Raw genomic sequence first — 22,989 nt, 5'->3', positions numbered from 1 at the left:
GATATGATATAAGTAACCCAGAGCATCTTAGTGAAATAATTTCCATTATGCAGAATAATAGTGAAGAACTAAATAGTGACAATGAATCAGAATCACCAGAAAATGAGACTGTGTTAGAGGTGGAAGAAGAAATAGCAGATGAAATAGAAAACAGTGTTAATGAAGATGACACTGTTAATACACTAACTGATAAAAATTATAGAAGTAAAAATGGAATATCTTGGTCTAGAAATCCACCGTAAGCTATGTGTTGAACAGTTCATAATGTTATTGACGTGCTTTCAGGAGCATTTAGTGAACTGTATCAGTAAGTGAAGCTTTCAAGTTGTTCTTTGATGACAGTATTTTAAAAGTTCTTATAGACTGCACTAATGCATTGTGAGGAATGGAATGCAAGATACCCAGCAAAGCAGAAATAATGGTTGCTGATAGTTGTTGATGAAATGTACTTATTTCTAGGGGTTCTGACAACTAAAGGTGTTCTAAAAGCTAAACAGAAGCCTATAGAATTGTTGTGGATCACAGATCTTATGTGCAAAAAAGATGTTTTCCTTGCTTGAATGTCTCAAACTTGATTTCAGTAGTTATCTACATTCATCAGATGTGGTGGCATCACTATAAGAAATGAGAGGAGAAATAATGATAAATTCATTGCTATCAGGGATGTCTTCATATTATCTGTCAACCACTGGAAATCTAATTGCAATCCTCATTCACATATCACAGTAGATGAACAACTTGTTTCTTTCTGTGAACGTTGTCCATTGTCTTTTATATGAAGTCAAAACCTGTTAAGTAGTGGGTGAAAGTACGGCCTTTGGCTGAAGTATATACTGGCAAAGAAGGGAATGCCCTAGAAAAAAAAAAAAAAATCAAGGACAAACAGTGGTATTGGATATAACTAGCTGCCTTAGAGGAGGCTGTGGCATTGGCACAGATAACTTTTTAATGTCTTTTCCACTTGCAATTGGACATTACAAGAGAAATTTGACCTTCTGTGGAACAATGAGGAAGAATAAGCAAGAAATATCTAATGCTTTGTTGCTGAAACCTATAAAGGAAGTAATGTCATCTGTCTTCATTTTTCATAATGAGTTTACCTTTGTGTCCAATGACCTGAAGAAGAATCATGCTGTGATTTTGCTTAGCACCAGGCATCATGAAATGAATGTAGGAGGTAATACTGAAAGACATTATTTTGCATTACAAAAACATCAACAAAGGGGTGTCGATGCAATGGACAAGGTGGTCAATGAATAATATTCTGTGAAAAGAAGCATAAGAAGACGACCTTTTGTCTTATTCTTCAACATTGTTGACATAGGGTGTCTGAATATCTAATATATTAGGGAAGACAAAAAGTCAGCATCTTACATCAAGATCTACTCAAGGGAGGAGAAATTTTCTGATGAATCGTGGCAGGGAGTTAATCATACCACAAATCAAACGATGACCTGAATGACCCTTAGGAGTTACAAAGATGATATTTATTTTTATTTATTTTGTCCTGTAAATCCTGGTAGCAATTGAATTGTAAGGATATTGAATGTATCAAACTGTACAGAGTTGAAATATAGCTTATGTGACAGTGAGGAGATAATTGAAATAAAATACCAATTACAGAAAACACACAGAAATAATGAAAAACAGAGTTGTACTGTGGAAGAATGAGGAATGGAGTAAAATTATACTAAATATTGCAATAAATAATCCATGAATACAAAAACCAAATTTTCACTTGGCTGTGATAGTTCCCAGAAAAACATAAGAAAGGTAACAGTTCGATCTCAACATACAAGTAAAAAGAGAGCAAAGATTAAAAATCATGTTTAAAATAGAACTGCTGACATAAAATTAATCAAAACTAGTTCCAAAACAATTGTAATATTAGCAATGAGAAAAAAGATGAAAAATATGACACAGATATTGTAGTTTACATTGACTGTTGAATAGTGCATCACAAACATGTTTAGATATCCTGACACGAAATAAACCAAATCTAGTTCTAAAATAACTGTAAGTTTAGCAGTGCATTCATTTTGTCCCAGAAATCCATCAACGATATAAAAAGATTTCTCTGTGAGGTACTCTTTGAGAATTTATTTGAATATGGGCAATTGATTTTGAAGATATTAAATATGTGATGGGAGTGCATTAAACAGCTTAATGATGAAATAATAAATTCCATTTTGAACCAGATTAAGACTTTTCAGTTCATTATGCAGACTGCTTCTGATTCTTGTGTTGTAGTCATGATGTTTACTATTGTATTTGTAAAGAGAAAAGTCATTACAGACAAAAGTCAACAAGTAAAAATGAACTGTGAGTTGGTGGTAAGATTCCCCATTCTTCAAATCAGGTACCTGCAAGAATGCCTACAGTGGACACCATTCATTATTTAAGTGGTTGGTTCCCCCCAGATACAATAGCACACAACATTAATGAATGAAAGCAGCCAAAGTACAAAACCTTAGTGGTATCTGCTTTAGCCACTGTTACAATAATACATAGTGCAAATGTCACTGAGCTGTCCTTAAAAGATGAAGAGTGTTTGTTGACCAATTACATTTGCCGTCTATACAATTTACATGACAATAACGAGATAATGGAAATAAAATGCCAATTACAGAGCATATACTGAACTGATGGAGGGATTTTGTATCCTCAACTTTCTATGTTGGTTCATCTCTATACTTTGTCAGTTTCTTCGAGGTTTCCTTGTAGTGTATGGAACCTCATATAATGGATTTTATCTGCATTAAGTAAGAGACCATTTGAAGAAAACCATTTAACATTTCAACAAAAACTTTGTTTGCAGCTTGTGCAAGACTGTTTTCTGACAGTTTGTCTATGAGAATTATGGTATCATCTGCGAAAAGGGTAAATTTACTCATATTGGAACGATGTGGTAAGTCAGTAATGAGAATAAGAAATAGCAGTGGACCCACAATAGAGCCTTGTGCCACATCACAACTTAAGATGCCCATCTCAAATGGTGCATGTTCTCCAGATAACCCCTTTTGCATTACAGTCTGCTTTTCATCCTTTAGATATCACTGAGACCCTGAAGTGAGAGTACCTGCTGGACCACAATACTCTGTCTTTTTCAAAAGAATTTGATGGTTTACACAATCGAAGGCTTTCGAGAGACCACAAAAAACATGTACTGATGACATTTTTATGTTAATTGCTCCTGAAATTTGATTTTAAAACAGAATATTGCTTTCTTGGTAGAAATACCAACACAAAACCCAAAATTACTTTTGTTGAGGATATTGTGGAAGTTTAGATGATCAACAATCCCTCTGTGCACAAGTTTTTCAAACATTTTTTAAAATATAGTTATAAGAGAGATTGGGCACTAGTTTATGACATTACTTTTATCAACTTTTTAAAGAGTGGTATCACTATATCACTACAACCAGTTTTTTTACTATCAGGGACAATTTCTTCTTGTGGAGATGTATTGAATATGTTAACATAAGACTCGACTTACATATTTATTACAATATTTTACTAGAAATATTGTCCACACTTTCATATTTTTTAATTTTTTTGTTACTTAATTATTCTTTCAATATATTTACTGTAACACAAGGAAGGGAAATCAATGAAAAATCTTGTTCCAGGCTCTGGGAAGAGAAGATGGTGAACCTTCTGCTAAATTGCAGCTTTCAAAAAGAAGCTGGTATCAGCTGTGTCCAAGGAAGTTTGGCAGAAAGTGTTTTGTATTCTGTGAAATGTGCAAAAAATGTATAGTTACACACAAAAATTTTTAAGAAAGTTACTAACACCATGCGTGTTTCATGAAGCGACTACATGAAGTAGACATATGCTTGGAAATTTGATACCTTCTTTTTTTAAATTCAGTTGTGTTCTCTTTTTCTCAGTTTTGTTTAGTTTTATTAGGAATAGTTAAGCCAGTATAACATTATCTAAAGATGTTATTCTATGTTTATCTGTGTGTATGAGAGAGGAAAAAAATATGAAACATATAGGATATTATCATAAACTTTGTATTCACTGCCACAGTATTGTAGCTTTAATTAATTGCTTAAATGTGTTATATTAACAAATAAAATATATTGGCCATGTACTAAAAATATTCTGTTACATTTTGGATTCATTTCTATTCAAAGGTCGCTATTATTGCATGGGGTCATATTTGACCCCTTTTGGAAGTTGCTGTGGATCCTGGAATGTAGTAGTCTGAAGGTTAAGTGTGTGGTCCCTACAGAAACTAGGGCTAACTGGAGACAATGAATTTATACAAAAGGACAGCATGAATAGTTACAGGTTTGTGTGGTCCACAACATAATGTGAAAGCTAGAAAATCAGAATAGGCAAAGGTTTGAAAACAGATATCAGTTATGCTGTGGAACTCACTATGGTTCAAGAATCAATACTAAGTGAGACATCTAAGAATATATTACAATTTAATTCTTAAATTATAATTGAGAAGTCACAGTTTCTTATAAATCTTTTATTATTAGTTTTAAATGTCACCGAAGACTAAATGTGCTAGCATATTAGGGGAAGAATGTCAGCTCTTAGCTTTGTGGTAGAAAACATTATTGAGTTTTCATTGTATCATTCCAAAAACTATTCCATAAGATAACTATTGAAAGTAATGAAAAATACACTAAGACTTTCATCTGTAGGTTAACTCAGTGACACAGACTTTGGATTGCAACGTAAGTAAATTGAGTTTATTTTAACAGTTTGGTTGTCAATATGTTAATTAAGTTTTCATTTGGTATTTACTTGAATGGGAAACAGTATTAGATGTGGATTTCCTTGTGGAGGGCATGAATTTTCTCTCCCAGTAGCATTATTTCACAATTTTGCAGATCTGTTTGTTATACAACATGTACTTAACTCTCATCACATATCCTGCTGCAAGGCTACTCATTTTTGCTATTGTCTATTTCATTCATGCAGTGGTTGACACTGGACTCACATTCAGAAGGATTGCAGTTAAAATTCCTGTCCGATCATCCAGATTTATGTTTTGCATGGTTTCCCTGAATCACTTATAGCAAATGCTGAGATGCTTCTTGTATAAAGGGTATGGTCAATTTTCTTACCTGTCCTTCCCAACCCAAGATTGTTCTTACTCTCTAAAGAATCTCATCTTTTTTCTATTTCCTTTAGACATGTCCCTCCTTTTACCACTTGCTGTCCTTGTCTTGTTACTCTTTTTTTCCACCTCCATTTTACTTTTGTATATTGTATGTTTTCAAACTCCTTCTGGTGCTACATCAGTAGCTTTTCCTTTGTTAACATATTTTTGTCGATGCTTTCAAATACAGTCAGGCATTTCTCTACTACCAAATTAAACCCAAACTTCTGAAATTTTTGCATCTTGAATATTACTAATATTCCGTTGCCAATTTCTGTCTCACCATTTCATCCAGAGCTTCGTGTCTCACTCCACTTAATACTGAATAGTACCATGTCCTTCAACACTGTTCTGTCATTAGTGAGATAAAAAAAAAGCCCTTTGGTCATGAAACGTTTATGTACCTGCCACTCAGGGCTCATTGTTGCTGTCTAGTGTGGGGCATATCATTCTGAGTATCATGGTGTGTTACCCAATGTTTACCTTACCATCAAATATTATTGTGATGGTTATAAATATACTTTTATTTGGTAACAAGTTTTGAATCATTTACTGCAGGGAAGTCTGTTATTAATTATGCATACAGGCCACGTCGAATGGTTGCCATGCGTCTTCAAGACAGGATGGTGATGATGGTTTTTGCTACGCATTGCAGTACCTGCTGGTGGGGCAGTTACCTAACATGCCCATGTCCTGGCTCAGAGAAGTGAGGCACACCATGGTACAGTGCGTTCCGTGACAATGGGAGTGACGTCACTGGGGACAGACAAAGCTTAGCGTTTAGCTGTTTTAGAGCTGTAATTTGTGAACATCGTGCCAGGTCGATATATGTTTATACACTGTATGAGAAGAGTTACCTTACACAACATACTGTAACTGAAAGATCAACATAATCATATTTTGGAAGAAATGTTTTTGATCATTAGTAGAATTTGGAAACAGATAAGAGGTTTTAGAGTTCCAGGATATATACAGTTGCAAAGGTAAAGAAGTCCTCATTAAGAAGCAGTACTCTATTTGTCAGAATGTGAAATTAAGAAACAGCATTTCAGAATTCTGGAGTTGCAGAGCTTGTAATCTGTATCTATATACATTATAAATAAAAAAACTTCACTAACAACTATATGTTTTTCTACCTCTCTTTGATTGCAATTTCATTTTTGAGATTCATCTCTTCATGAAGCTAAACACTTTTAGTACCAGCAATGAAATTATGTCCCTTTTTGAACAAATTAAAAAATAAAACATGTGCAGGACAATCTTCAAACAGCAGCTCAAGAAGCCATTGTGTTGTGTCTCTAATAGATAAATGTACTAGAGTATGTCACCTACTTCTCTTTCCTAGCATTTATCCCTTGAAAATGAACTCTCTGTTTTCATGAAGTAGGCACATTTGTTTCATTAAAATGTTGTGGCCGGATGGCCTTCCTGTTGCCACAGTCATCAGTTAACCTAACAGAGGTAAGTTGTTAATCCATCTGTAAATGATGTAAGCTTTGTTCTGTGTGTTATCAAGGTTTAGTTGTTTGTGTTCTGTATTTTCTATGAGGAGATTGGTGATCAGCCCAGTATTTGCCTGAATGAACATGGAAAACTATAGACCAAATTAATTTATGACAGTATTAAAAGTATTCAAAAAATTACTGCATTCAAAGATAGTCAGTATACTAACCATTTTGGAATTAGAAACAAAAGAAAATGTGTCTTTCAAAAAGATTTAGCAACTGAACAGTCAATTTTCATATTTGTGGATGTCATCTTAGAGTTTTTAAACAGGAACTGTTTGCCAGTTGGTTTCTTTGATGTGAGTAAAGCCTTGTTTGATTGGAATTTATTATTAGGGGAAGTTCACCATTATTATATCAGTGGCTAATCGGATAACTTTAAATCCTGTCGCACCAATAGGATCAATAGCAGTTTGTAAGCAATGGACTCTAAATCAGCAGTAACTGTATATCATATTGGAGGTTAGATATCATGGGAATTCTCTCCTGTAACCACTATTATTATTGCTTTTGTGCTAATCACTTGTATATAGCTATGACCAACTAGTGTGAATTAATGATGTTTGCAGACGGCACTACAATGGTGACTAAAAATTTACCAACTGTGGACACCATTAATATTCTTTCCATGTTTATCAAATGATTTACAGTCAGCTCACTCTCAGCAGACCTAAACAAGGTGAACTTCATGCAGCTTTCCTTTAGCTATAAAGTTCTAGAAGAATTTACAATTGCTTATGGTAATAAGCTGCTACAGAGAGTAGATTAAAGTTGCTTTTGCATAAAGAACTTTTTTCTTACATTGATGGCCAGAAGATTGGAATAGCACCCTACTTTATTTAGATACACTTCATAATTGGATATGGAATTATTTTTTCTGTGAACTCTTCTCTTTCTCAAAATAATCTTTATTGCCCAGAAAAGAATGATTAAGACTCATTTGTAGAGTAAGTCTGTCAACCTCTTGTTGAGAATTATTTAGCAAAGTGACTATACTTATTCTGATTCCCAGTATGTTTTCTCTCATGTACATTATTCTGAAGGACGGTACTCAAAAACCTACATACATAACACTAGACACAAGAATGACATCTACTATTAAGACAAGTATTATGTAACCTTATTTTCATATATGATTACAGTACATACATATCAGTTTTCGATAGCATGTGCCAATGCTGTGTTTGTAAGGTAATAGTACATTCAGTGATAGCTTGGTCAAGTATTTTAGTAATCTATGATGCACAAATCATATTTTGACAAATTAATACTGTATAAAAAATGCACACTGCAATTTAATTAAAAAAAAACTCAACTTCAGATTTTAATGAGATAAAAATTTCTTAAAGATGGATGCAAGTAGTAGTTTTGCTGGTAATGATAATAATGCATTTACTCTCTTTGAAGATAGATTTATTTATTTGTGGAGTACATATCTTTCATGCAGATTCTAATGAGGAAAAAGAATGCAAATTCTTGTATCTTACCATAGTAAGCCCAACTAGTGATGGGAGCAACTGAAATCCCACACCGAAACAGCCTGTGGTCATCATTGCTGAGGATCATAGCAGATGCAAATCCTCCATAACCCCAGCCCCAAAGCGCTACGTGATCTCTATCAACAAACTTCAGGTTGTTCGTCAGGTACCTAATAATTACATTCAATTAGACTAATGTCTTGGTTAACATCCCTTTGAATCTTATCATCTCTCTACTTTTCATTTCATTTCATAAATTTTCAAATCATTCAACAAAGAAACATAATAAAATATGGGGAAAGTTCATTATGCCTTTCTAGTGATCTCAAAATTAAATTATACAGAGAGGTGTCAAAAGTCATGGGATAGTGATAAACACATATAGAGATGGTGGTAGTATCACATTCAAGGTATCGAAAGTCAGTACATTGGCAGAGCTATCATTTGTACTCAGATGATTCATGCAAAAAGGTTTCCAACATGATTATGACCACACAACAGATATCAACAGACTTTGAACACAGAATGGTAGTTGGAGCTAGATCCACAGGACATTCCATTTTGGAAGTCATTAGGGAACTCGATAGCCAAGACCCATGCTGTCAAAAGTGTTATGAGAAAACCAGATTTCAGGCATTACCTCTCACCACAGATAGTGCAGGGACTGACGGCCTCCTCTTAATGACTGAGGCCAGTGGTGTTTGTGTGCAGTTGTCAGTGCCAATAGACAAGCAACAACTGCATGAAATAACCACAGAAATCAATGTAAAATGTACAATGAGCGTATCTGTTAGGCAGTGTGATGAAATTTGGCATATATGTGCTATGGTATCAGACAACTGAGACGAGTGCCTTTTCTAAACACTGCCTACAGTACCTCTCCTGGAATCATGACCATATCAGTTGGGCCATAGACAAATGGAAAACTGTAGCCTGGTCAGATGAGTCCTGATTTCAGTTGGTAAGAGCTGATGGAGGGTTTGACTGTATCACAGACCCCATGAAGTCATCCCCCCAAGTTTTCAACAAGCAACTGTGCAAGCAGGTGGTGACTCCTTAATGATGTGGGCTGTTTTTGCATGGAATTGACTGGGTCCTTGAGACCAACTGAACCAGTCAGTGACTATAAATGGTTATGTCTGGCTACTTGGAGATTCTCTGAAGCCATTGACTTTATGTTTCCACACAACAATGTGATGTCACCAGGCCACAATTGTCCGCGACCGGTTTGAAGAACATTTTGGACCGTTCAAGCAAATGTTTTGGCCACCCAGATTGCCCAACATGAATCAGATTGAATATTTATGGGACATAATTGAGATGTCAGTTTGTGCACAGTATCCTGCACCAGCAACACTTTCTCAATTGTAGACGGCTAAGAGGCACTATGGCTCAGTATTTTCTGCTGGGGACTTCCAATGACTTGCTGAGTCCATGCCACGTTGAGTTGCTGCACTACACTGGGCAAAAAGTGGTCCAACCTGATATTAGGAGGTATCCCATGACTTTTTTCACCTCAGTGTAGTAGTCAGTAGCACACTGTGGGATTTACTGATGGGACAATAACCACAACAGTCTCTTTTCATTTATTTAAAAGTATGAATGTTATTATATTTTATATAATAATGGAAAATCCTGAGTGGGAAGAGCAAAGACAACCATTTACTTAGTGAAGGAAGCTATGAGCATCAAATAATGAAACAAACAAGAAATTGAGCATTGTAGCTCAGCTTTTGAGCTTGTTTTATTCTTCATATGGAACCCCTGCCTACTTATGTATACATGCCTCCATTTTTACATTGTGGTAGACTGCTTAAGCTGAGGTAAGTGGTTGTCTTGAGTGGAGCAGGTGGAGTAAACATCATCAGGAAGGGGTGAGGGGTTCAATGGATGTACAATTAGTTTTGATTAAACATAAATTATTGACAGATGCTGATGTAGGAATTGGAGATACCTGAAGATGAACAACAAGGTTACTGGACAAAATATTAGTTATCCCCATAAAAGAACACTGGTTGCTTAGGAGCACTGCAGATGGTGTGTAATTTAAAACTTTTCCAGCATAGAAATTGTTCTATGGATTATCTTGTGAATGGCCGCATGTCTGTAACTTGCTGCCACCATATTTAGGTGCACTCTGTACTGATAATCTTTAGATGTATAGTGGCAAAACTGCACTGAGATCACCTATTTAAGACTATCGGCTCATGTATAGTATACCCAGTTGTCACTATGGATGCACCAATGTGTTAACTGCACCTGCTATGTCAGATTTTGTACTACTATTTATTTATTTATTTATTTATTTATTCTTTACCCATGGACTCCAGCTGAAAATCCAGCTGAGAGTATTGGGTGTGTCATACAATAGGCTATTAACATCATTAACATCATATATTTCATTATATATAAATGAAACAAATGATTAAACAGAAATAGTCCATAATCATACAAAGGTATTAAATGTTTCACATTATATGTACACACAAATCCAAACAACATACATGATAATTTTAAAAGATACATTTCAGTAATGATACAACATATTAAACACCATCTTAGTATTCACTCAAACTGTATATACATTTCTCTGTGAGATATAGTTTCAAATGATTTTTAAAACATTTTAGGTCAGTTTCTTTTTTAATGATTTTGGGGAGTTTATTAAAAAACTTTTTGTCTGCTTCTTCTGGGGCAGTCATAGACAGTTTTAGATTTCTGTTTATCATGTAGTAATTTTCATTTCCTCTTGTACTGCATTTGTGTACATCTTTATTTAGGAGGTGTTTATCACTTGACCTTACTGCCATTATGCTTTGGTATATGTACAGTGAATATAATGTCATAATATTATAGTATACAAAAGCTTGCCTACAGGTCTGTCTTGGTGGTATTTTTGCAATGCATCTCACTGCCCTTTTCTGAATTGTGAATATTCTTTTTAGGTAGCCAGCTTGTGCACTTCCCCATATATGAACTGAATAAGACAAATGTGGGAAGACAAGTCCATAATACATTGATCTGAGGACTTTATCATCCACAGTCTTAGCTGTTTTATGCATGATGAAGATCTGTTTGTTTATCTTTTTACACAGTGCATCGATGTGCTCTCCCCATGCCATTTCTGTCTGTCTTCAAAGCTTTGGTGTGAAGTATTTAATTTTGGCCTTGTAATGGAACATTGCGATCAATTTTTGTAAGCAGGAGAGTTAAAAAAATGTTTACAAAACAAATATGTACCATAGGCACTCCAAACAATAAATTAGTCGCTTCCAGTGGATATCATGCAGATACTGACTGGTCATGATAATGACTTCAATTCAGCGAAGAAGAGGGTCCACAAGTATGCCTCACCTGGCTAAAGCCACTCACTGACAATTAGATCCTATAGAGCTACTGAACTGTGAGGATGTTGACTGCTGTGTTGCATGTGCAGTTGCAAATAGTCCCAGACATTTGTTATTGGGTCAAGATTGGGTGATTTAGCAAGCCAGGTGAGATGTGCCAGTGTAGATGGATATTCATCAAAACAGTAGGCAAGTAGCTCTGTGGGCACAGGTGTAGGCGTTTCGGAAGACAGGAATATCAATTGCATACTGATCATGAAGACTTAGAAGAAAGAACAGTATTTGGTCATTAGAAATCTTGAAGTATACGACCTGGTTCATGTAGACAAAAACCTGAAAGCATGGGTCCATGTCATGGTATCCCAAACATCCCCCAAGCATCACAGAATCACCATCATCCTGCACTACACCCACCATACACAACAGGTTAAACACCTTATGGGGCTGTCGATGCACTCAGCACCTTGTATCATTTGAATAGAAGCAAAACTGTGACTCATTGAACCTCAGTAAATGCCTCCAGTCATTACTGTCCAGTTGCTGTGCTGCTTGGCCAATTGAAGGCAATGCAGCTTTATGTGCATTTGGTGGGGGCAGTGGCGTATTGTGAGGCACCTGGCTCCAAATACCATACCTTTGCAAGAGATCTTGCTGAGAACCTGAGAAAATTCTGGTCCTATATAAAATCATCAAGTGGTTCTAAGGCTTCTGTCCAGTCACTCATTGACCAGTCTGGTGTGGCAGTCAATGATAGCAAAATTAAAGCTGAAGTTTTAAATTTTGCATTTTAAAAATTGTTTATGCAGGAGAATTGTTAAAAAAAAAAAAAACTGACTCCTGTATGGGGGACATATTAGTGAGCATCATTGTGTAGAGAAACAACAGAAAGAGTTGAAAGCAAATAAGTCCCAGGTGCAGATAGAATTCCATTTTGGTTTTACAAAGAGTACACTACAGCATTGGCCATTTAACTTGTATTTATCGTGAATCTCTTGCAAAGTCCCAAGCATCTGAAAACAGTGCAGGCTTTTTGTATATAATAAGGATAAAACAAAGGACCCACAAATTTCAGACTAATATATTTACAACAGTTTGCTGCAGAATCCTTGAACATAATCTCAGTTTGAATACAATAAATTTCATTGAGAGGGAAAAGCTTCTGTCCACAAATCAGCACCATTTTAGAAAGCATTGCTTGTGTGAAACTCAGCCTGTCATTTTCTGACGTGAGATCCTGCAAACCATGGATGAATATGGCAACAGGCAAATTCCATATTCCTAGATTTCTGTACAGCATTTGACACGTGCCACACTGCGAACTTTTAATGAAAGTACAAGCATATGGAATAGTTTCCCAGGTAGGTTAATGGCTCGAACACTTGTTAAGTAACAGAACCGAGTATGTTGTCCTCGATGGCAAGAGTTAATCAGAGACAAGGGTATAGTTAGGAGTGTCTCATGGAAGTGTGATAGAACCATTGTTTCTTTCTGTATATGTAAATTATCCAGTGGACAGGGTGAGCAACAGTCTGCAGCCATTTACTTATAATATTGTGGTGTATGGGAAGGTGTCATTGTTGAGTGACTTTAGGAGGATACAAGATGACTTAGTCAAAGTTTGTAGTTGGTGTAATGAATGGCAGCTAGCTCTAAATGTAGAAAAATTTAAGTTAACACAGGTGAGTTGGAAAAACAAACCCCTAATGTTCGAATATAGTATTAGTAGTGTGCTCCCTGACACGGTCACATCGATTAAATATCTAGGTGTAACATTGCAAAGCAACATAAATGGAATGAGCGTGGGTAAGGAATATAGTAGGGAAGGTGAATGGTCGACTTTGGTTTGTTGGGAGAATTTTACAAAAGTGTGTTTCATCTGTAAAGGAGACCACATATAGGACACTAGTATGACCCATTGTTGCATACTGTTTGAGTATTTGGGATCCACACCAGGTCAGATTAAAGGAAGATTTGATACAGCTGAGAAAATTTAGTGAACCAGCATTAGGATGACTGCAGAGCATTTCTACTGTCACCAATGTACATTTTGCGTAAGGACCATGAAGATAAAATTAGAGAGATTAGGGCTTGTATGGAAGCATATAGATAGCCATTTTTCTCTTGATCTATTTGTGAATGGAACAGAAAAGGAAATGACTAGTAGTGGCACTATGCCACACAGTGGATTGTGGAGTACGTATGCAGCTGTAGATGTAGAAATGTCCAATACATGCAGTTTCCTGTGCAATGTTTGCTTCAAACTGGTTAAGGTGGACCTGCATTCACTAACAACAGCAATTCTTTCAGGCTTAAAACTAGTTGTCATTAACAAGATGAGACACTCATGTCTGGTCCCTGTCAGTTAGTACTCTTTCATGATCACTGTTCTGACACAGTTTTATATGGCTGCAAGTGGTACACAATTCCTTGTAGCCACAATTGGGCAATCTGCATTGATTCATCAAAAAATACTGACAAATTCATACACATTGGGTTCTGGATAAGTCTGAACACAATTTCTCCTTTCTGTCATGTCTCCACATTGATCCAGTTTACTGTGGTGATCCCATACATCGTATTAGCAGGTACACACTTTATTACCATGACTTATGTCAGTGGTGGAGGTTTACATGACCACCTGGTATCAGTTCCACGCCATTTACAATGTTCCAAAGTGACCAGTATGCTCTTTTAAGGGGTGATCAACATTTTGTCCAGTGTTCTTATTTGTTACATTGGTTATAATCAGTGTTTATCATTGTATGTTACTCTTACAAGCCCTTAATGAATTAAAAAACTTAAAAACACATAGTACATGCATTACTTACTCCACAACATCGATCTGGTCACGGATCTCAATGGAACCAAACTTCCTGTGTATTTGGTGTCTGATGTAATCTCCCTGAAATCCAGAGCCACGACCATCCACTTCAGCCACAATGAAGTTCCGTCGGCTGGCAAGATACGCTGGCCAACCCATGTTCCACAAGGATGAAACCAACTGTGACCCTGGGGCTCCACATCTGTCATTTGCACAAACATTGTCACATGACAGAGTTTCAGTGACAGGGATGTGTATCATTATGTACATTTCTGAAAAGGAACAAGTATTAGTTTGAGTATAATAAACCTACCAGATTTCTTGACATTTTTTGACATGCTGCAGATTAGAGCGTGTCTGGGCATAATCTCATAACACTACACATGAATAAATAGTCTTTAATAAAAATTACCCACACCATAATTCTTAACTCTGAATAGGTGACAGCAGTCATTATAAAGATTTAGGCAAGCATTCTTTAATGGATATTTTTTGAAGAAACTTTTTTGTACTTTGCTATTCTCTTATTAAAGTCTGCAAAAATCCTGAAGTGTTAAAATACAAAACATTAAATAACATACTCATTAATTGTGAATATAATGCTGCAATGTATGTAAACAATAATTTCTTTCAACTTCCATACTAATAAACATGATTTTCAGTACTTGACACCATTTTACCAGTAGCAATTTCTGCTGCACATCCACCTAAATCATGCCACTAGCAACATCCATGTCACCTGATATAAGTGCTGAGCCTTCCATGGCCAGTGTCAATTTGAATGCAGTCTTATTGGTCATTAGGCCATATCATTTTGAACAGTGGTTTTATTTTCAAAACAATGCAACAAAATGCCCAAAACGTTTTATTAAAATTATTGTCTCCTATTATCACAATCTATACTGAGAATACAGTATTATTTAACTGAAGTTCTCTTGCTTCCACCAGCTGAAGTGTAAATGTTGACTGAAGACAATAAAGTGATTTTTATGTTTCAGTGGCCTGGAAAATATGATTCCTCATCCATCACAAACTCAATGAATTTTTATAGATATTAAACTACATGATTGTTAAAACTTGTATGTGGAAATAAGAGAGAAGGTTTATTAAGTAACAGTGCATTTTTTAAATTGAAACTGTTATAGCAAGAACAAATATGGTTCATGGAACATAGTAATTTATAGAGCCAATGTAAGATACAATAAAGTACAGGTTGTGCGTGGCACACAACACATTGAATGGACAACAGTAATACAGGTTACAGAATAAGCTGAGCACTCATTTGCAATTGCTTAAATAATACTGTTTCTTTAGAGGTTCACCAGAGTGCACCAGGGGGCCAAACCAAGGGGCCTTTATAAGCGCACCTGTGAACTGTATGAACACACAATGACCTTTTTTTCTTTTTTTTTTCTTTTTTCTTTTTTTTGAGAGCAGGTTGGTTTTATTAAGGATTCCAAAACGCCATATTATTCTCGAGTATTATGACTACAAAACCCTGCTTTTCAACATAATCTCCATTCAATGCGATGGCCTTATGTCACCTTGCTGGGAAGCTGGGGGGATCTGTATGCCTGGATGGTCCAATCTACTGCTCGATGTTGGAGCCAACATCCTTCTTGCTGCCTGAAGAAGAAGAAGAAGTTTTTTTTTTTTTGTGGAGACGAATATGCTGAATTCATTTTGTCAGTTTACTGATGGTAGCACAATACACTTCAGAGTTGGTCTGTGCACCATGAAGGAGAACATCAAACAATAACCCCTTCAGGGTACCAGAAGGCCAACACCATGACTTTGCAGGCTGAAGGTGGAGCTTTGAATTTCTTCTTCAGAGGACAGGTGGTGTGGTGCCACTCCATGGATTGTCATTTTGTTTCCATTTCAAAGTGATAACCCCATGTTTCATTGTCTGTGACAATGTTTGACAAAAAATTGTCACTGTCAGCCTTGTAATGTGCAAGCATTTCCACACAGATGGTCCTTTGTTGCTCTTTATAGTCTTCTGTTAGGTATGCACATACCTTTAGGTACCCCATCTGGTGGACAAGTTTATAAGCAGTACCAACAGAGATGTCCAGTTGTGCGGCTAAGTGTTTGTCATCCATTGACCACCTCAAATAAGAGTGTCCACACATTCTAACACTGCAAGGAGTCACAGCTGTAAGTGGCCAGCTGGTGTGGTGGAGACTGGACAGGTTTGGTGACCTCGTTATGATGACAGATACTTTGCTCCATGACTCACCGTGCTTTTATTCACTCCCAGGTCTCTGTAGACATTCTGCAAGTGTGTATGAATATCTGAAATGCTCTGGGTTTCTGGCAAAGGAAATTCACTGACAGCTCTCTACATGGAACACACCTCCATTACAAACACCATTTTCGAGGCTACGTATAGCACCACCACCAACTGGAACTTCATTAAACTGTAGGGGCTGAAAGCAGAAATATTTCATGACGTTGCATAACAAATTCCGTATTTTTTAAGCTGAAATTGGCCAAGAAACAGGTGTATTACTTGTTGAATGACCCTCATATTATGCCATAAACTTTGTTTCTGTGCAATATATTTTTTTTCTCTTGGGTTGTCATGTTCCAACAGAAATGATGCAACCCACCATGACTTCCTGTCCTTTGCCCACTACTTCATCTCAGAGAAGCAACTACATCCAATTTTCTGAATTATTTGTTTGGTATATTTCACTCTTTCTCTTTCTCTACAGTTTTTCTAAAACTTCCCCCCCCCCCCCCCCCAATAGTTAGGAACTTATTACCTCTGATATCTTAACATATGTCCTATCACCCTGTCCCTTCTTCTAGTCAGTGTTTTCCGTATATTTCTTTCCTCACCGACTCTGTGAAGGACTTCTTCATTTTCAGCAGCAGATTTAAGGACTACCACAGACCATCTCAACCTCACTTCTCTCAACTTGCTGATATATGCACTACATGCTCTCCCGTGGACTTATTTATGACTACTTTGCTATACTTATGTATTTTACGGACATTGTTTTGAACTCTGTCAGTGCCAGTCATCAGTGTTTAGCTTGCACACAGACATATATATTTTCTTAATGTGGTGTGATCTCCTTTCTCCATTGCACTGCATGTTGTGCCTACCTCCCATGCGATGATGGCGTGTATGTGAGCTGAGAGAGTGGGTTTGTATTAGAATGCTCCCCAATCTGACAAAGTTACAGTGTTCTCCAGAGTACTTTAACCGCCAAGAGACTTCCAGTTCTTGAAGTCTTTGTTTTTGCTTGGTTCAAGAAGATTCAGGATCTATTATTTTCTGTGATTTCTTTGTATTTAATTGGTGCTTAACAAAACTTGTGTTGTTGAAGAAGCTGACTTTTATTAGATTATCTGCTTTTTATGTCATCATGAATTCTGATGAAAATAACCCAGTCACCAAACTGTTCACAGTAACTTACATTTTGTCTCTGCTGTTGTTGATTTTAACCTATGTTCATCTGCCCAGAAAGTCTTATTGTTCTTCCATTTCATGTCAGTTACTGTCTGTATTGTTCTTCCATTTCATTTAACTGACTGCTACTAGATTGAGACTGAGTCTTTACATTTCCTTCTTCAGATTTTCTAGTTTCACTACCACATTCTGACTTCTCACATTCCAAAGCAGACAGAAACCATACATTATTTTTAAGCACTTTAAAAGGCACTGAAAGATTCTATACAAAACCTTGGTTTATGGTCCATTAAAACATAGAAAGGGCATCCCTCAAAGTCAGTCATAAAATGCTTGATCACTTCGTAGGCCGTGAGCAACTCCCTGTCAAATGCAGAGTATTTCCATTGTGCATTGGTGAGCTCGCGTGAGAAGAACTGCACAGGCGAAGTTTGGCCATCAATTGTCTGGCTAAGGACAGTGCCGATTGCAGTATCTCTCACGTCTGTGGTGATGAAAAGCTGCACATTGGGATGAGGTTGCACGATGGTGCAGGCCTTGACAAGAAGATTTTTGAGGGCAATGAAAGAGTCAGTCATAGCAGGGGTCCATGGAACGGGCCGAGATCCAGAAGTGTTGGTGCCTGCCAAGGCATCCGTCAGTGGAGCCTGAATCTCCGCAGCCCGAGGTAGATGTCGATGATAATAATTAACTGTCCCCAGAAAGCGCCAGAGCTCTTTGAATGATGAAGGTCTGGGTAGGTTTAGTATTGTTTGTACTTTCTCAGGGGGCAGTGAAATGCCATCGGCAGAGACCCGAAAACCAAGAAAAGTGACAGCGGGTTCATGTAGCTGCAATTTGTCACGGTTGGTCTCGATGCCTGATGCTGCAAGAGTGTTCATAACAGTTTGCACATATCGAATGTTGTCCTCGACAGAGGAGCTGAACACAAGAATGTCATCAAGATATGCAAAGCAGAATTTTAGGTCGAATAGCACTTCGTTGATGAAATGTTGCCAGGTCTGGGTTGCATTTTTCAGATCGAAGGACATGAATTGAAACTGAAATAACCTGATCGGAGTGGTGATTGCTGTCTTCTTGATGTCTTCACGTGCCATGGGGATCTGGTGGTAGGCCCGTTTGCAATCAATGGCAGAGAATGTGGTCGAGGGAACTGGTAAAGTCGGCAATGTTGGGTATGGGGTAGGTGTCCATAATTCTTCATGCGTTTAATCGATGGTAGTCTCCACACATGCGCCAGGACCCGTCTTTCTTGGGTGTCATATGTATGGGCGTAGACCAGCTACTGGCAGAGGGCTCAATGACGCCGGAGCTTAGTAGTTCAGAAATCTGATTTTTAAGGTCGGAGAGGCGCTCGGGACAAAGTCGATGTGGTTTACTGGAGATCGGGGGACCTGGTGTGAGGCAAAGCTTGTGAACCGTGATGTTGGTGATGACGGAAATGTTGCTGGTGCCGTGGGAGGTGGTTTGTTTACAATGTGTGGCGGGTGGGGCAGTCGAGGCATGGTCGTGGTGTTCGGAGCCACTCGGTGGATCCGGCGGGAGCCGAGGCAGCAAAGTGTCCCAGGAGTCAACGCGACAAGATGGTCGCCGGCCCGAAGCAGTGGCACCTTGGTCGGGTGAGCTCGGTAGAGCTTGTGAGCCGTTAGTGAGTCCATTGTCCAAGGGCGCGGCCTGTGGCAGCACGGTCACGGACAAAACGCTTGGCGCGAGTGCACTGTTTGTGTTGTCAGTGGTGGTCGCAGAGCGGCATCCAGGAGCCGAAGTGGCATAGTTTGAGGTGAGGTCTGTGAGGCGTAGGAGCTGTGACGCTCATCACGCATGCGTACTTGCGTTCGGCCGAGTGTCAAACACTGCCGTGTTAGGAGGGTGTGGCCCTGCGGAACTATCAGTACATGTTATGGCAGTCTTGATAGCACAGTTGCGAGGGGTAGCAGGAGGTAAACACACGGAGGTTTCATTGCTGGGACTGCAAGCAGATTCGTCGCACTTACTTACCTTGCTGTAGTGTCTGTAATTCCTTTGCTGCATCAGAGAGCTGGAGCTGTGTTTCGTGGAGCTGGAGGGAGAGCTCGAAGTTTTCCTTGCATAGGCGAGCGACGTGTTCAAGCTTGACAAGGCACTTGTGCATGGTTTCTTGTAATGTTGTTGACAGAGACGAGTATGTATGGATGAGATGAGCCCGGACCGACGTGTCACGGGGGGGGGGGGGGTGGTTTGCTCAACGGAGCAGAGGGGAAGTGAGTCTTGGACAGATGATGAAACATGGTGTTTCACACTAGGTCCAGTGAAAGTTTGTGGTGTCACAAGAAGTCAATGCCTAGTATAGGTTCGTCAATTTCGCACACTAAAAAAGTCCACTCAAGTTTGCAGTTTGTGGAGAGTGAGACGATGTGGGAAGTTGAATCCGAGCATTGTAGTTTAGTTGAATTCATGGCTTGCAGTGAAGTATGATGAGAGCAGATGTTTGGTGACGCTAAGGACGTAGGCAGTAGCAAAACATCGGCACCTGTCTCCACTAGGAAAAGGTATCCCGACAAAATGTCATTAACGTAAAGTCATCCACAATTATCCGGTCGTTCCCAGACAGAATGGAGCACTGGGGGGTGCCTGTCATGTTGTGCGCAGGAGGCGGCACCTGGACCTACCTGCGACTGGCGTTTGAGAAGTAGCAGGGTGGTCTGCAGTTCCGTGACGCTTCACCAAACCGTGTGTGGAAGTAACAGTACGGGTAGTGCTGTTGCATTTCCTGCGGAAAGTTCATTGCCAGAGGTAACTGCACAGTCAATGAGGGAGGGTACATGTGGCAGGAACAAAGGCATTTGATAGCCAGAGTCATGCGCACTCCTAACCTCACTTATTGTTGCAGGCTCAAAAACGTCCGGCGAAATTGGTGGAAACATCGAGTGAGAGGCATCGTGTTGCAGTCTTGGCAGGTGTACATCGCGCTCAACACAATGCATATCGTTCACAAAATCCAGCGTTAGGCGCTGGGCCGAAGTCATTGTTCAATGTAATACACGTGAAAATAACCGATGCGGAGGTCACGGACACAGTAAAACGGCAAAAATGGAAGATGTTACAACTCGGGGTCACCAATGAGAGAGAAGTTCGAGTTGGTTACACCAAACAACACCCATTTAACAGTAGTTCATTTATTCACCTAAAAACATGCAAGGCTCACAAAGAACTGAACACGGCGGAACAGCTCAAAGCCAATGCTCAGAGTCCAAAGACGATGCTCAGAGTCCAAAGACGAACGCATATCGATGCTGGTGTCAACCTCATCGGTGCCACAGTATCAATACTGGCAATTTCACTGGACTATTCGTTTAGTAATCCAGAGTTGCAGGACACTGACATGAATTATTTACAGAAGAATAGAAGAACTGGTATAAGCTGACCACCAGAAAGATCACTTTAGGTTCCAGAGAAATGTTTAACACATGAGGCAATACTGACATAGAAGATAAGTTAAAGAAAGGAATATCTATGTTTATAGCATTCTTAAAATTAGAGAAATCTTTAGTCAATGCTGACTGGAATACACTCTTTGAAATTGTGAAGGAAGCATGGGTAAAATATAGAGAGCAAAAGGCTATTTACAACTTGCACACAAACCAGACTACATTTATAAGAGTCAAGGCAAATGAACAGGAAGTAGTGAGTGAGAAAGGAGTTAGATGGTGGTGTAGCCTATCCTGCATGTTATTCAATCCATGCACTGAGCAAGCAGTAAAGGAAACCAAGGAGAAATTTCAAAAGGCATTTAAAATTTAGGGAGAGGCAATAAAAACTTTGATGTTAGTCAGTGACATTGTAATTCCGTCAGAGACAGCAAAACACTTGGAAGAGCAGTTGAACATAATGGATTGTGTTTTGAAAAGAGGTTACAAGATAAACATTCACAAAAATAAAACAAAGTAATGGAATGTAGTTGAATTAAATCACGCAATCTCGTGGGAATCAAATTACAAGGCCTATTCGGAAAGTAAGGTCCGATTGGTCACAAAATGGAAGCCACTGTGATAATCAAAAATGTTTTATTTGCAACAGTTAGCTACACCTTCCAGCTACTTCTCTACATAGTCACCGGTCAGATTTAGACATTTGTCATAGCGTTGTACCAACTTTGCAATACTCTCATCATAAAGCAAGCCACTTGTGCTTCCTGCCAGTTCTCTGTGCTGGTCTGCAGCTCATTGTCTGTGCCAGAACATTGTCTGGTTCATATGAGCAGAGATGAAACTCATGGAGAGTCAATTATGGGCTCTATTGTGGGTGATCAAACACTTCCCATTAAAAACGCTGCAGAAGCATCTTCATTGCCCCTTCAGAATGTGGCTGAGAATTGTCAAGCAGAAGGAAATGTATGGCAATTATGTTATGTGGGCTGCATGAGATCAGGTGAAATCTCACACCAGGCCCTCGTACTTGGCGGGAGGAATTATTGTTCTATGCACCTTTATGTGCTTATTGTGTACTCAGAACTGAAAAGAGTGATGTGACGTGATTGATGGGCATATTAGAGACACTGCCCAACACATCTATGCAACTCTCCATCAGATTTTCACTGTGGTTTCCGTTCCGCACCCTATCAGACCTTACTTTCTGAATAGTCCTCTTAGGAAATAAGACACTAAATGCAATCAATGAGGTTTGCTATTTTGGCAGCAAAATAACAGACAATAGCTGAAATAGAGGGGATATAAAATGCTGATTGGGTATATGAAGAAAAACATTGCTGAAAAAGCTTCATAACGTTTAATATACATTTGTGTTAGGAAGTCATTTCTGAAGGTATTTGTTTATAGCGTAGCCGTGTATACATGTGAAATATGATGGTAAGCAGTAAAAACAAGGAGAGAATAGAAATTTTCAATATGTGGTGCCACAGAAGAATGCTGAACATTATATGGTTAGATCAAGCAACTATGAGGGGGTACTGAATCAAACCAGGGAAAAAAGGAATTTGTGGAACAAATTAAAGGAAGGTTCCAGTTTGTAGTACATCCAGAGCTATTAAGGACTAAAAGGACTCATGAAATTCATAACTGAGGGAAATGGGGGGGGGGGGGGGTAAAAACTGTAGAGGGAAACTAAGAGACGAATAATAAAGTAAGCATGGTAAAATGGATGTAGGCTGCAGTAGTTGTGCAGAAATCAAGAGGCTTCACAGGATACACTAGTGTTGAGAGCAGCATCAAATTAGTATCCAAGGTTCTCGGGTGTCCGGCCGAATCTGATCGTCGAAGTTCCATGATATTTCAGCGAATAAACTGTTCCGTCATC

At 38.4% G+C, this 22,989-nt stretch overlaps 2 protein-coding genes across 2 annotated transcripts in view; one reads left to right on the top strand and one right to left on the bottom strand.

The window, feature by feature from the left end:
* LOC126092478 (endonuclease G, mitochondrial) overlaps positions 1-4,030 on the top strand; it is a 70,949-nt gene extending 66,919 nt beyond the window's left edge. Inside the window, exon 7 of the transcript XR_007521341.1 lies at positions 3,630-4,030. The gene's annotated coding sequence lies outside the window, so the exon portion shown is untranslated. The remainder of the gene's footprint in view (positions 1-3,629) is intronic.
* Positions 1-22,989, bottom strand: part of LOC126092476 (inactive dipeptidyl peptidase 10-like) — a 623,654-nt gene that overhangs the window by 9,278 nt on the left and 591,387 nt on the right. Inside the window, exons 14-15 of the mRNA XM_049908091.1 lie at positions 14,281-14,475; positions 8,115-8,275 (exon numbers count right to left, since the gene is read on the bottom strand). Of these exons, the coding sequence (XP_049764048.1) occupies positions 8,115-8,275; positions 14,281-14,475 (356 nt within the window). The remainder of the gene's footprint in view (positions 1-8,114; positions 8,276-14,280; positions 14,476-22,989) is intronic.

The sequence above is a fragment of the Schistocerca cancellata genome, chromosome 7 (assembly GCF_023864275.1).
Source record: "Schistocerca cancellata isolate TAMUIC-IGC-003103 chromosome 7, iqSchCanc2.1, whole genome shotgun sequence".
Taxonomy (NCBI): domain Eukaryota; kingdom Metazoa; phylum Arthropoda; class Insecta; order Orthoptera; family Acrididae; genus Schistocerca; species Schistocerca cancellata.
This window is presented reverse-complemented; position numbering and strand designations above follow the sequence as displayed.